At 47.3% G+C, this 15,143-nt stretch overlaps 1 protein-coding gene across 1 annotated transcript in view; it reads right to left on the bottom strand.

The window, feature by feature from the left end:
- Positions 1-11,908, bottom strand: part of CD109 (CD109 molecule) — a 220,784-nt gene extending 208,876 nt beyond the window's left edge. Inside the window, exon 1 of the mRNA XM_075598010.1 lies at positions 11,507-11,908. Within this exon, the coding sequence (XP_075454125.1) occupies positions 11,507-11,574 (68 nt within the window). The 5' untranslated portion in view covers positions 11,575-11,908. The remainder of the gene's footprint in view (positions 1-11,506) is intronic.
- Positions 11,909-15,143: the final 3,235 nt, after the last annotated feature.

Consider the following 15,143-nt stretch of genomic DNA (forward strand, 5'->3'; position numbering starts at 1 on the left):
AGCGGTGGCGATAGATGAAGCCCACCCAGGCAGTGATTGTGGACGTTGGGCCCAACCTCCAGTGTGGCCTAACTTCCCTGTTAGGACCACCTGGGATGGCTCCCTCCATCACCTCTGCCGAGTAAGGCCCTGCCTGTAGGTAGAGCCTGGGAGGGGGTGTGGAGAGAGGGAGGCCTACCTCTGGCGGGCCTGAAAGATTCATTTGGTGGGCCACATTTTCCCCACCCCTATCCTAATAACAATACAGCTTTTTGCTGTCCTTTAGAAGAAATGAGACCCCAGTGGGCAAAATGGGTAAGAAAAAAAACCTGGTAATATCTCGTGACCATGGTGTCCATGGAGCTGAAAATAGCTCAGTTTCGCTGTTAAATAAAATCTTCACTGCATTGACTTTGCTTAAACACATTTTCATTCTAGAAAATTATTCACCACTATTACTTTTTTTATTGCATAGTGATGAAATGGTCACCCAGAGTCTTTACTGTTCTTGTTCTAATTTTAAGGATGGACATTTTTACTGGTGATTTGGTTTTAGTGTTGGTTTCAGTTCTAAACAATTTAGCATTGTGGTTTTGGTTGTAAAAGATTTCATGTGAATTCTGGCCTTCTCTGTGGCTCTGAGGCCTTACAAAGCTATACTTGACATACACATTTTGGTAAGCAAGAATACTTTGTGATAAAAACACAGTAACATGCAATTCTCATCTAAAATTATATTACATACAACATCAAAAACATGTAATGCTGGAGAATCTGCAATTGATATTATTATTGTGGTTTTGACAAACCACAATTTGCAATTGATGTCATTGCTTTGGTTTTGATATTTTTTTCCAATTATGGAAAACAAATGTATTTAAATTCTGAACTTTTGTGACCATATTTAATATATAGATATACAGTATGACTGTGTGTAGGTATGCATACAAATATACACTATATAACATATACAGCAAATAAAAATACCACTTTTTGGAACATTTGCATGTCTGACAGGTCTGCAACCCTGTCTTTCCACATTATCTCTTGGCATACAATGCATTCCAGGTATGCTGGGTAATGACAGGCAAATGAGTACCTTTTGGTACTTGTCCTTTTTAACATAGATCCCTATAAACACACGCTTGGCATATTACACAGCTTCTCATATTACAAAGCTTCTGCAGCAGAGCCTGAGTTCAACCTTTCGTATCGCAGCAGTGTTACCATAGTTACCAGCTGTGGTAGTGAGTGTAACCAAACAAAAAACAAGTCGTTTTAAGTGAGTACAAAAAATGACAGCTGTGCTCATAAAGCTGTGTAATAAGCTTATAGGGGTCCATATTAAAATGGACAAGAAGCAAAAGGTGACACACTGCGAGTGTTTATTTGCATATTATTACGTAGAAAATTCCCTGCCTGCAGTGGAAGCGTTGTATGATAAGGCCTCGGCCATGTTCCTTGCTTGCTGACGCGCGCTCCCGCTCAGCACTGAGCCCCTACAGCCGCAATTAGAGCGGCTTTAGTAGGGGCTCACCTGCGCTCGCGGAAGCGCAGGTCTTAGGGAATTTAAAATTCCCCCGCTTGCCGGCGCGACAGGCCGGTCACGTGAGTGGTTCGCCCAATGAGGGCGAACCAGCTCCGTGACATCACTGGCCCGCCCCCGGCCAGTGACGCGCCCGCCCCCGGCCAGTGACGCGCCCGCCCCCGGCCCGCCCCCTCACGGCCCGCTGACAGCGCGTGCGGTAAGCAACCACAAGGCCAGGGAGAGCACCCGCATTTTTATTTGCTGTATACAGTGCAGTGTAGGTTTTTTTTTTTTACATTTTCAGTGTGTTTGTGTATTAGAGAGGGTGAAATGGGGTTAGTAGAGAGGGACATGGGGCAGAGCAGGCCTGCACAACTCCAGTACTCAAGGGCCGCAAACAGGCCAGGTTTTCAGGATATCCCTACTTCAGCACAGCTGGCTTAATTAGTGGCTCAGTATGACAGTAGGACAAAGTGACATGAGGTAAAGAGAGATATGGAAGGACAATAAAGTGACATGGTAGCGATAAAGTGGCATGGGTGAAGTGTGACATGAGGGAGGAGTATCCCTACATCATACAGTACCACTTTAGTGCCTGCAGGGATTGACTGCAGCTCCAAGGCATCCTGTGTCCTGCCGATCCTGCATTCTGATTTGGTCCTGGGGTCAGAGGATGCCGGGCCAAAACAAAACTGCAGGAACCACTGCGGTCCCTACAGCTGAACCAGAGGAAGGACCCACTGAGAGTGATTTTTGGAGGACAGTTTTCTAAGGGGAGGGGCAGGTCCCTACTTTCCCCTCCACCACGACGCCTCTGATACACCCCTAAGCTACAGGGGGCATTAGACGGTTGAGTAGGAGGAGTGAAGAGAATCCGAATTTAAGGAAAAATGTATTTTGGTTCTGTCGCAGATTTGGATACTAAATACATACTTTTGGTCTTGATTATTTCGAACCGTGAGTGTCTCGGACAGTTCAGGTTCAGGAAATCCACACACCCTAATTTTAGGAGGTCTTGGATTTTGAACTCGCAAATGTGTCATACTTAATTAATTGTAGCCAGGTCACCCCTCTTTACCCTGCGACCCCATTACCTCAGTGGCCAGGATCGATGGCGGGTGCTGCCGGAGGCAAGCGGCAGACCCGACAGCCATTCAGGAGGGTGGGGGCCGAGCAGGGAGCGCTCCGGTGCTCCGGAGATCCCAGGCGGCTCCAGTGCAGGGTGCCGCCATGTTGCGCAAGTTCGCGCATGCGCAGTAAGCCCCCGGCGGCCCGGCAGAGTTGCGCATGCGTAGGAAGGAGCGCGCGAACGCTACCTACCAGGGAGGGCTCTGGGCAGGGACTACAGATCCCATGAGCCTTAGGGGACCACACGTGACGCCAGGGAGCCAATAGGGCTGTAGCATCTCCCTGCCGAAGGGATTTTAGATACATTTCGCGGGCTTGGAGCACGCTAGTTAGTCAGGACCAGGACAAGCTAGGGGAACGAGGTGAGTGCAGGGGTCAGTGACCCACTGCATTAGGCCAGCAGCCCCTTTGGTCCCAGTTAGGTCCTGAGCCACTGTGTAGCTTGTGGTGCTATAGGGACAGGCCCTAGATAGGGACACTGCCCCATTAGCTATTTGGATAGTCAGGGACACAGCACTGATGCCGTGCAGCCCTGCGAGGTGGGTTCTGGGCTCAGAAGGCCACTAAAGACACTGAGACTAAGGTGATATTATCCACGCCGGAATTCACCCAACGCGGTGTGGAGGACGACGTCGGATCAGGCGGAATCCCGGTCATAGTCTGCGGACCCCGGGGTAGGAGCCCCGGGCAGGTTTCATTCTTCAAGTGCACCAACGATCCTACATTATACTCACACGGTACCAGTGGCTGCGCAGTCACACATATCATATCACATTAAGAGCGCGGGACATATTGTGTGGGGTTATTGGACACAGGGTGGGATCACCCGGTGTAGGTGGGAGCGTCCTGCGAGATGCAGTAGTTAGTGTCTCCTCCAGAGAGGGACACCTGTTTATATATGAATAAGTATTGCTACAGTAAACTCATTGGTTATTTTACATGCGGTGTGTGGAGTGATATATATATATTTGTCCTGCGAGGAACCACTCCTCCTCTGGCGGGAGCCATCGCAGGTGGAGGCGTTGCACCATGAGATTGTGTTATATGTATGTACCCCAGGCTCCCCGAGCGGAGGCTTAGGCTCCTGAGAGCCACACAGGTATACACAGCAAGTAGTAGCATCTGTATTCACAGGGAATGCCCGTTACATTTGGAGGCGCTGCTGAGATAAGTCCTGGGGTGCCCTACTGAGTAGTTAACGTATTATCCTGTCAGTCAGCATGTCTGCGCTCACGCCCAAACAAGTGGCCGACTGGGCCGAAAAGCTAGGAGAGCTCCTGCGACACGTAGTCGCCGTAGACGGGATACCTGCCGATGTATCCATGTTTACTGTCTGCAGCGCAGTAAAGACATTACCTGGTCTGGCGAGCGCCCGCCTCATCAGCAAGCACTATAACATTGACCGGCAAGAGAACACCCTATTGCTGGCCACCGAACAAGCTATACCCCCTGATAGAGGCCCACGAGTAGTGTATCTACCAGAGACTTTACCGCAAGGGTGCCCTCTAATTTACCCTGGAACCGTTTCCAGTCACGTAACTTCCCTTACCAGACATGCGGGTTGGGAAGACAAAGACATGGCCGCCAGTACACCCCTTAGATCAGACATGTCTCTACCCCGAGTGACCTTCTCTTCTGATGCTAGGCAAGGGGCCACCAGCTGGGCCGGTAGCCCGCCAACATCACCGGTCCCTAACCGGTTAGTGAACAGCTTCACCCCAACCTCTACCAGTCAGGGAGCGGGGATCGCAAGTTCCTCAGACAATGGCGGCTCCATGCTAGGAGTGACATTTCTGCAGCTTGTGGAAGCTATAACTACGTCCACCCAAGCACAAACTTACAGGAAGTTGAAGGCATGTCCCCGCAGGTGAGGAAAGCATCGAGTCTTGGAAGGAACACCCCCTCAAGGTGATCGATGAATGGCCCTCCTCTGAAACGGTCAGACGTCAGAGAATCCAGGAAAGCCTCCGACCCCCAGAAGCCACCATGGTCAGTGCACAGCGCGACCAAGACCCTGATCTCTCTGCTCATCAGATGGCAGACTTGCTAGTCCAGATCTATGGCAAAGATGAAGAGGAGAGCGAGCTGTGGTTCAAATATTACGGTCTCAGGCAGAAGGAGAAGGAAGACCTGTCAGACTTCCTTCAACGAATCCAGCTGGTCCTGTGGAAATTGCAAACTTGTGGTTTCATTCTAGCCTCAGAGATGGACGAATACCGGCGCAAGCAGTTCCTCCGAGGAGCCATTCCCACGCATCACATAGTGATCATGATCAGGTGCTCACTAATGAACGGGCCTCCCCCTACTTTCCTGGACATTTTGGGGATCGTCAAAGGGCATGAAGCCTATACCAAGCTGCATACAGGCACCAAGGTCAAAGATCCCCCTGCGAGTGACATCCCGGGAACCTCCGCTCGCCGGATCAAGAAACCTGTCAAAGAGGAAGAGGAGCCACCCAAGTCGCCCTCACTGAAAGGCCGGACTTCGTGGAGATCCTCCCCCACTTACCCAAGACGACTGGATCCTAAAGATATCGTCTGCTATGGCTGTGGACAGAAAGGCCATTTCTCCAGAGAGTGCCCTGATGGAGTCACCCAAGAAAAGAAAACGCCCAGTAAAGGAAGCTCGGTTAGGTCTATGATCTGTCGAATACAGACCACAGAAGCCAAGACAACCGAGGCCACCCCTGCGCCTCCTGAAACTCCTACTGACCTGAACCCCGACGGTGGAACTCTGGTCGGGGATGGTTACTGTCAGGTAGGCCCCTCTGCCATCGTGCGTGTGGTAGTAGAAGGAGTCTATGCCTCTGCATTACTGGACACCGGGTCCCAAGTGACCATAATATACCGACAATTCTACGACCAACACCTTAAGCACTGTCCCCTGCGGTCGGCGGAACATATGAAGGTGAGGGGGTTGAGCAATGAAGATTACCCCATCGATGGCATTGTGAGAGTTCAACTGGAGATACTTCAATTGAATACCGGCAAGAAACATCCCATGCATGTGGAGGCAATGGTATGCCCGAAGCCTCAAGGACAGTGTCAGTACCCGGTCATCTTGGGAACAAATACGGATATAGTGTGATCCGTAATCAGAGCCTACCTGAAGGAGACCAATGAATTGCCGAGTATATGTCTTAGAGCGTCACGGGGACATCTACAATCGTCAACGCGGACTGACGACCATTTTACCAGGGGGAGTGCAACGCCTGGCCGTTTGGTGTCGTTATCCGGATCGAGATGAGACCGATCATCTGTTCTCTCTGGAGAGTTCCCCTGAGGAAGAAATCCCGAGAGGATATAGGGTAATACCCGAAGTGAGAGAGTGGACGACCCGAATTCCTCTACGAACCTACGTGTATGTTCAAAATCTCTCTCCATTTCCGATGGACATTGATGTAGGACAAAGTCTGGGCAGCATATATCCCGTCAGCCCGGTAGAAACAGTGCCCCAGGTGAACGCCGCTGCAGTGGGTGAACAGTTAGTCGATCTGGACTTCAACTTCGGAGACTTGACGCTGCCAACTGAGTGGAAGGATCAACTGACGGCCAAACTGAATGAAAGAAGGGCGGTATTTTCCACCAGCAAAATGGATGTGGGTCGCAGTCGCAGCGCTCAACACACCATTAGACGTAGTTATAGCACTCCATTTCGTGAACGCTCTCGTCGCATCGCCCCCAGGGATGTGGACGATGTAAGGAACGTCCTGAAGGAAATGGAGACCGCTGGGATATTGACGGAGTCTCTGAGTCCTTATGCATCACCCATAGTGGTGATAAGGAAGAAGAATGGATCTGTAAGATTGTGCGTCGATTATCGAACTCTGAATAATCGTACGGTACCCGATCAATACAACCTCCCTCGCATTGAAGACATCCTGAATGCTCTAAATGGGAGCCAATGGTTTAGTGTGCTCGACTTGCAATATGGGTACTACCAGGTACCTATGAGTGAAAAGGACCAGGAAAAGACAGCCTTCGTCTGCCCCCTGGGCTTCTACCAATTTACGCGTATGCCCCAAGGTATATGTGGAGCTCCTGCTACCTTCCAGTGACTGATGGTGAAAACAATTGGGGACATGAACCCTCGGGAGTGTCTTGTCTACCTGGATGACATCATTGTCTTCGGGAAGGCCCTGGAAGAGCATGAAGAGAGGCTGCTGAAGGTGATAGACCGTCTTGGAAAAGAAGTATTGAAGTTATCCCTCGACAAGTGTCGGTTTCGTCAGACCTCGGTGACCTATGTGGGACACATCGTGTCTTCTCAAGGAATTGCTACCGATCCAGCCAAAGTAGAAGTGGTAGTGAACTGGCCACGTCCCGAGAATGTCACGGAACTGCGATCATTCCTCAGTTTCTGTGGGTATTACCGTCGCTTCGTGGAAGGGTACTCTAGTCAAGCTAAACCCCTGAACAATCTGCTGAAGATATACCCTGAAGATACCGGAAGGAAGGCCACGTCGGCCCGTCAACCGTTTGGCGATAAGTGGACGCTCGAGTGTGAACGGGCCTTCTTGAACTTGAAGAAAAGCCTGACTGAAGTGGTTAGTGCTTACGTATGCTGACCCAGAACAACCATACGTTTTGCATGTGGATGCCAGTCTCAATGGACTGGGCGCTGTCTTGCATCAGAAGTACCCCGAGGGTCTTTGGCCTGCAGCCTACATCAGCCTCAGTCTGACACCCAGTGAACAGAAATACCCTGCACACAAGCTAGAGTTCCTGGCTCTCAAATGGGCGATCACAGAGAAACGTCATGATTACCTCTATGGTGTTACTGTACGTTTGAGGTAAGGACGGATAACAATCCCCTCACGTACATCAATACTTCCGCCAAGTTGGATGCAGCAGGGCACCGATGGCTGGCAACCCTATGTAACTACAGATTCTCTCTGAAGTACAAGCCGAGGCCTTTGAACATTGGAGCTGATGCTCTATCACGATGACAAGGATTACGTGCTACTCCCAATGATGATGAATGGGAAGAGATCCCTGGGCCTGGGATGCGAGCAATGTGTAGCATAGCGGCCGTTATCAATGATCAAGTGGCCTTTTCCGAACTACAAGTTGCAGATTCGTTAGGATGCCAGTCGCATGCTATTCCCGCCGCTTACTGCGATCCCAAGGGAATGAACATAACCCATGACAAAGTCATAAGATGGAAAGACTTAGTGGACTATCAAATGAGAGATCCAGTAATCAGCATCATTCGGCAAGCTGTGCAAAGAAAGAATCCAGCTCTACTGAAGAGTGCGCCCCGAGAGTTGATCTCATTGCTAATGCGTGAGGTGGACAAGTTCGAGATAGACAATTGCTTGCTCTATAGGGTAGTCCCATATCATAACCACCCTGATAGGCGACAACTGGTTCTACCCCAAAACTTGAGATTTATGGTGTTGAAGTCTCTACATGATGAACACGGACACCTCGGTGTAGAGAAAACTTTTGGGTTAGTCCGAGACCGGTTCTTCTGGCCCAAGATGCGGGAAGCGGTGGAACAACACTGCCGCTGTTGTTCCCGGTGCGTTCAACGCAAGACTTTGCCTACCAGAGCAGCACCCATGGCCCATCTCAAGAGTTCAGGTCCAATGGACCTAGTGTTATGGACTTTTTGTGTATTGAACCCGATACCCGAGGAATCTGTAACGTGCTGGTCATCACGGACCATTACACCCGGTATGCTCAGGCCTTCCCCACAAAAGACCAGAAGGCCATCACAGTCGCAAAAATATTATGGGAGAAGTTCTTCGTTCACTACAGTCTTCCAAACTGATTTCACTCTGACCAAGGGCGAGATTTTGAGAGCACTCTGATCCGAGAATTACTCAAAATGCTGAACATCGCCAAATCCCGGACGACTCCGTACCACCCCGAAGGAGATGCTTTGCCTGAACGATTCAACAGGACCTTGTTGGACAAGCTCGGAACCCTGAAGGGTGCGCAGAAAACGGAATGGAGTCGACACGTAGAAGCGTTGGTACATGCGTACAACTGTACTCGCCATGAGGCCAATGGATTCTCCCCATACTTCCTCATGTTTGGGCGGGAAGCACGACTCCCAGTAGATGCGCCTTCGAGTATCAACGGATGGGATACACAATGCTACCCATTTCAAGTATGTGCAGAGGCTAAAGGACAGTTTGCAGCAAGCTTACCAACAGGCTGAGAAGTCTACAGCTAAACTGAATGTAGGCAATAAGAGACCCTATGACAATAAAGTCAAGAATCGGGAGCTACGTCCTGGGGATGCTGTGTTGCTTCGTAATCTGGGAGTCCCCGGAAAACATAAACTGGTGGACCGGTGGAGAGACGGTGTATATGAAGTAGAGTCACAGATGCCCGGCCTCCCGGTCTATCGCATCAAAGACACTGACGGCCGGGTAAAGGTTTGGCATCGTAATCACCTTCTCCCCATTCCTCAAGTGGGAGACGAAGAAGCAGAAATACTGGCCACACCGCTCAACGGTGAGTCCGACTTAGCAGAGATAGGTCAAGAGACAGTAGATAACAACACCCACTCTGAAACTCCTGAAGACCCTATGGAAGGACCCTCTCAAAGGGACTATTCCACAGAAGGGGCACCTCCCGGAGAAGCTACGGGTAAAGGGCCCCGTAGGCCAACGCCTACTAAGGGGACATCAACAGGCCAACCTTTGGATCCACAGAGCCCGTGCTTTGTGCCTAACAGAGACTATTCAGAGACATTTCCCCCTCAAGGGAAGAGGCTGAGCCTCAGGACTGTACTTATTACTCCCCAGAGGGAGTTGCTGAAGAACAGCTCCATAGGAGACAAAGAGTCAAGTACCCTCCAAATCGGGTAACCTATGATCAAATTGGGGCACCCCATTATGAGGCTCAGCAGTGGTCTCGCAGCAGAATGCAGTACGTCATTGTGATGTTCACTGAAATGTGCAATCTGATCTCGAAATGATAAGTTTAGATCGCATTGATTGTTGAATTTTTATTATATAATGTTGTGCCATTTTCATTATATAACTTTTGTACATAGTTATATTGAGTTGTATCCCAAGCTGGGACGTTGGGGATTTTACCAGGGGGAGTATGTAGCCAGGTCACCCCTCTTTTCCCTGCTACCCCCATTACCTCCGTGGCCAGGATCGCTGGCGGGTGCTGCCGGAGGCAAGCGGCAGACCCGACGGCCATTCCGGAGGGTGGGGGCTGAGCAGGGAGCGCTCCGGTGCTCCGGAGATCCCCGGCGGCTCCAGTGCAGGGCGCCGCCATGTTGCACAAGTTCGCGCATGCACAGTAAGCCCCCGGTGGCTCGGCAGATTTGCGCATGTGCAGGAAGGAGTGCGCGAACGCTACCTACCAGGGAGGGCTCTGGGCAGGCACTACAGATCCCATGAGCCTTAGGGGACCCCACGTGATGCCAGGGAGCCAATAGGGCTGTAGCATCTCCCTGCCGAAGGGATTTTAGATACATTTCGCGGGCTTGGAGCATGCTAGTTAGTCAGGACCAGGACAAGCTAGGGGAAGGAGTTGAGTGCAGGGGTCAGTGACCCACTGCATTAGGCCCGCAGCCCCTTTGGTCCCAGTTAGGTCCTGAGCCACTGTGTAGCTTGTGGCGCTATAGGGACAGGCCCTATATAGGGACACTGCCCCATTAGCTATTTGGATAGTCAGGGACACAGCACTGATGCCGTGCAGCCCTGCGAGGTGGGTTCTGGGCTCAGAACGCCACTAAAGACACTGAGACTAAGGTGATATTATCCACGCCGGAATTCACCCAACACGGTGTGGAGGACGACGTTGGATCAGGCGGAATCCCGGTCGTAGTCTGCGGACCCCGGGGTAGGAGCCCCGGGCAGGTATCATGCTTTAAGTGCACCAACGATCCTACATTATACTCACACGGCTGCGCAGTCACACATATCATCTCACATTAAGAGCGCGGACATATTGTGTGGGGTTATTGGACACGGGGTGGGATCACCCGGTGTAGGTGGGAGCGTCCTGCGAGACGCAGTGGTTAGTGTCTCCTCCAGAGAGGGACACCTGTTTATATATGAATAAGTATTGCTACAATAAAGTAATTGGTTATTTTACATGTGGTGTGTGGAGTGATATATATATATATATATATATATTTGTCCTGCGAGGAACCACTCCTCCTCTGGCGGGAGCCATCGCAGGTGGAGGCGTTGCACCATGAGATTGTGTTATATGTATGTACCCCAGGCTCCCCGAGCGGAGGCTTAGGCTCCTGAGAGCCACACAGGTATACACAGCAAGTAGTAGCATCTGTATTCACAGGGAATACCCGTTACATAATATTGACTAATTTTAGTTGCCCTTCTCGCCTTTCTGTTCTGAGTTTCCTGTTATGGATAGTCAGCCTAAAATATGGTTCAAATATCAGGGACAAGTCTTCTAAGATATTTAAATGCAAATGTTCAAGAAGAGAACTCAGATTAGTACAGGTTGCAAAATTGGGACTAAATTCTTTACTATATTTGCTCATTAAAAACATTTATGTTGTAACTAATTGGATTTTCTTCTTTGATAAATCTGGCTATTTTGCATCAGTTTTACCCCACTTTTGCAGCCGAGAGATCATGATAAATAACCCTGCAGGTGTTGGTAGAGCTTGCAGTGCAAGCCTGATCATGCTGCCATAGAAATATAGGCACAAAAGAACCACCTAGTCTGACCATTTACCTAACTGACCTCATTCATTTGCCTACTGCACAATGAAACAGCTGCACATTGAATTAATTATACCATGTAACAACATATATAGATATATATATACTTTGTAATTTGCAATGAATTATCAAAATTCCCAACTACATGAAATTAATGCAAAATATTTGCTCCCCATTGCAAGAGAAAAAGTGTTTATGCCTACCCTGCTGCAGTACATGTGAAGAGGCACAGAATGTGAGGGAAAATGAGCAGGCCCCTCAGCAGCAACATCTTGCTCAGTCAGTTTCAATCTCTTCACAGACGGTTTTTACGTCCTTCCAGTTTCCAGCGGATTAATTTTTTTTATTTAATCCTCAGGAAGTGCTTATTGGAGCAGAGAAGTAAACCATATTATTATGTGTAACAGTCAGGGATTCATGCAGCCAGCCAAGTAATATCTCCTCCCCTTCACTCCCTAGTCCTTCCGTTCTAATGTACTCTGTGGCTGTTGCTGCCTGCTTTGCAGTGATCCTGGTAACACTTTGGAACGCACAGTACATGCCGATGAATATAAACCTGTGTAGAAAAGGAAGAACAAAAGGGCTGATGTTTTCAGAGGATGAAGGAGTGTGAGATGAGTCTGTGTAGTGGAAAATAAGTACCACACCCTGAGTTGATGAGTTTAGACGTGAAGTAAGCTAATGATAATGTGGAAAATATGCCCTGAGCACAAATGAGTCATGAGATGTAGACGTGGTGCCGTGTATGGGATTACTTCCAAACATTTTATTCAGTTTGCTACAGGATTTCTTTAGACTGCAGTATTATCAATTTAGTATATCCTAAACTTCCAACTTTTAGTTGGAGGGAATATAGAGGAGAATCATTACATTATTTTAATTTGCAGCATTTAGATAGTAGCAAACTAAATTGCATATAATATATTAATTTGTTTGCATAATGCTAGATTAGAACACAGAAAATTGATTTGAAACCTCCAACAGTTGGAATCTTCACAAACAGGTGAACACAGGGCTTAATTTACTAAAGGTCGATGTTGCTACGTTCACAAAATAAAATTGGATTGCAGTAACAACTTTTAGAATTACTGTCATTTTCACTAGGAATTATTTATTTATAAATACTGTAGATTGCAATACTCATCTACATACATGTAAATTGCCTTAACTCAACATTAAATAATGCTGGTGATACAAACAAAGTGTAAGCATAGAAATGTATACATTATTGGTGGCAGCAATGCTAATAGTAGGGTTATGTAATAGGATGTATTACTAAATTATGTAACCCCTTTTATACCTGAAGCTACCAGTGCATTGCAGAGGAACAGGACAAAAAGTGCAAAAAAAAAATGAAAGAGCAGAAAAGAGGAAGACACAACTTAATAGAAAAAATAATATTAAAGATGTCCCTAAACAAACATTGGAAAAGTGGAACTCAAAAGGCAGTCCCTCAACAGTGCCAGACAAAAAATACAATAACTAAAAAAGAAGAAAAGAATACTCATGCAAGCACTAATGGGTTTTAAAAAATGCATACATTTAATTACACAAAATGTATAAAAATAAAAAAAAACACACAAAGGAACAAACAATAATTCACCAGTAAAAAATACGAAAACCAGTATTAAAAAACTCTCCCAAAGCAAAAATGGTAACCCTTTTAACTAGACAGGCCGCTCAAAACTAAACTACAGTAATACATGAATGCTAATCATTTCAAGATAGAAAATGCTACCACAATACAGATGTTGAGGGAAATAAGACATACCCCAGTATTGTAAAAAGCATAAATCTTATGATAAGGTATGTAATAGAATATCAGATTTAGCAGTGATTAATATCCCAACTCAGTCCAAAACGAGGCTATTACAAGTATAAGCACACACTGTATCGAATCAGCTGCATATGACAAAAGGGTCACATAATGATCATGGGGGTTGACAGACCAGAAATCGCCAAACAGCCTAAATGCGTGTTTCCACTGCGCTTTTTCTAGAGGCATGGCGGAAGTGTGACATGGGGGAGATCACATGGCATCAGATGTGTGTATATAGGCCCTTCATGATGATGATAATAATAATAATAACAAAAAAACTCATATAAAAACAGAAACATCAATTAAAAAAACATAGAGAAATGTTGAGCTGTATTCATACCCAAATGCATGATGAATGAACCAAGTTTGGCAATCCAGTGGCACTCTCTGAAGGATATGCTTTTTTAAGTCTGCACACTCAATGCCCAGACAAAATGTGTTCTGTGACCACCAGGGGGAGTTCTGTGACTTCTGAGTTATGACATTTCAGGAAGTTTCCAGTGATCGCAATCAGCTTTTTACAATGTTGATGATCTAAAGTCACAATTTTTGTGCTACAGATATGCTCCAACACCCGACATCTGGAAAGTCATGCTGGCATAAAGTTTATGGCAAAATACGTAATAAATGACTCCAATAATTGGCTCAAAGCATTTTCTATGTAAGTCAGTGTCATCAATGAGAAGACACCTCAGCATTGTTCTGCCTTGTTCAAATATTTTGTCAGTTTTGTACACATGGCAGTATGACCTAGTGGTGTTCCGATGTGCAATTCAGGTGGAAAATGGCAGAGAGGGTGTCTTGGCATTCTAAGGACATAGACATGACTTGAGCTAGTGACCCTGCAGAGGCTGGCCCCCTTTCCAGGGATGGATGGCAGCGGGCAATAAACTGGGCAGTCAGTCAGTATTAGGGCTTTAATGAGGTTAGTGCAAGTTTGGGGCTAGTTGTCAGTTTAAAAATGAATACTGGTCACGTGGAGAAGTCTATTCAGTGACTAAGCTCCTAGTAGAAGTCGCTCCCTGGCTATCTGCTCCTGTTCTGCGTAGCCGAGACTGGACCTACTTTTCAACTTTGTTGGCTCTTGCTCATGATGAACCTCCTTCTGATGGACAGGAGAAGCCTGAGGACCTGTTTCCCTTCTCCGCAGAAATGTTTCTGGGACGGTTGGAGGTAGCCAGTCTTCATAATAAAGGTTAGCGTGTTTATCCAGGTATCTTCCTTGAGGAAGGTACCGTGAAGTGTCTGGACCAGGAGCGGACAGGGTAAGCCTTCTGAAGCAGGTACCCTGCACCTAGTTGAGGCTAGAGACTCTCCCTATCCCCCAGTTAAGTGTGGATTCTTCTGTATTTTGTGTATAATTGTGTGTCTGCTGGTCTCACCAGAATAAATTTCATTTTACTCCACTACCGTGTTCTGTCTAGTGAATTGATCCCTGAAGGTAAAGGTGTTAAAAGTACTCATCGGGTCCCAAAGACTCGTAAACAGAGACATTGAGAACCTGGCATAAAAGTATGGTCTTGTCCCTACAGATTTCCAGAAGGCTGCAAAGCCCTTGTAAGGGAAATACTAGACATGTTGGAATTGGGCGTGATTGAGGAGTCCCACAGTGTTGATCCCTAAACCAGATGGGAAGGTGAGGTTTTGCATAGACAAGTATCAAATAAAACACAATTCTAGCGCTCAAAGATAGTCTTTCCTACAGAATTACAATTATATTAGATACGATACCAATTCGTTAGAAAGTCCAGTGTCCTGGAGCCCTGAAGATTTGAAGGCCTGTTCAAAAATCCTTCTTGATTAAATGTACTGTACCCAAAAATAGTCCTCTGTGGCGCTGGAGTCCTGGTGCTTGATCTTCTTTTCTCTCAGACGAATATGTTGGAAAGAATGTAACAACAGAATAGATGCTTTATTATGTTGAACAATACTGCATTCTTATAATCACCTTATTGTGAAATCCCACACAGTACAGTGACTTGACTGGATCCCCACAACTTGTGATCCCTAGGATACCTTAG

Source organism: Ascaphus truei, chromosome 4 (genome assembly GCF_040206685.1).
Source record: "Ascaphus truei isolate aAscTru1 chromosome 4, aAscTru1.hap1, whole genome shotgun sequence".
Classification (NCBI taxonomy): Eukaryota; Metazoa; Chordata; class Amphibia; order Anura; family Ascaphidae; genus Ascaphus; species Ascaphus truei.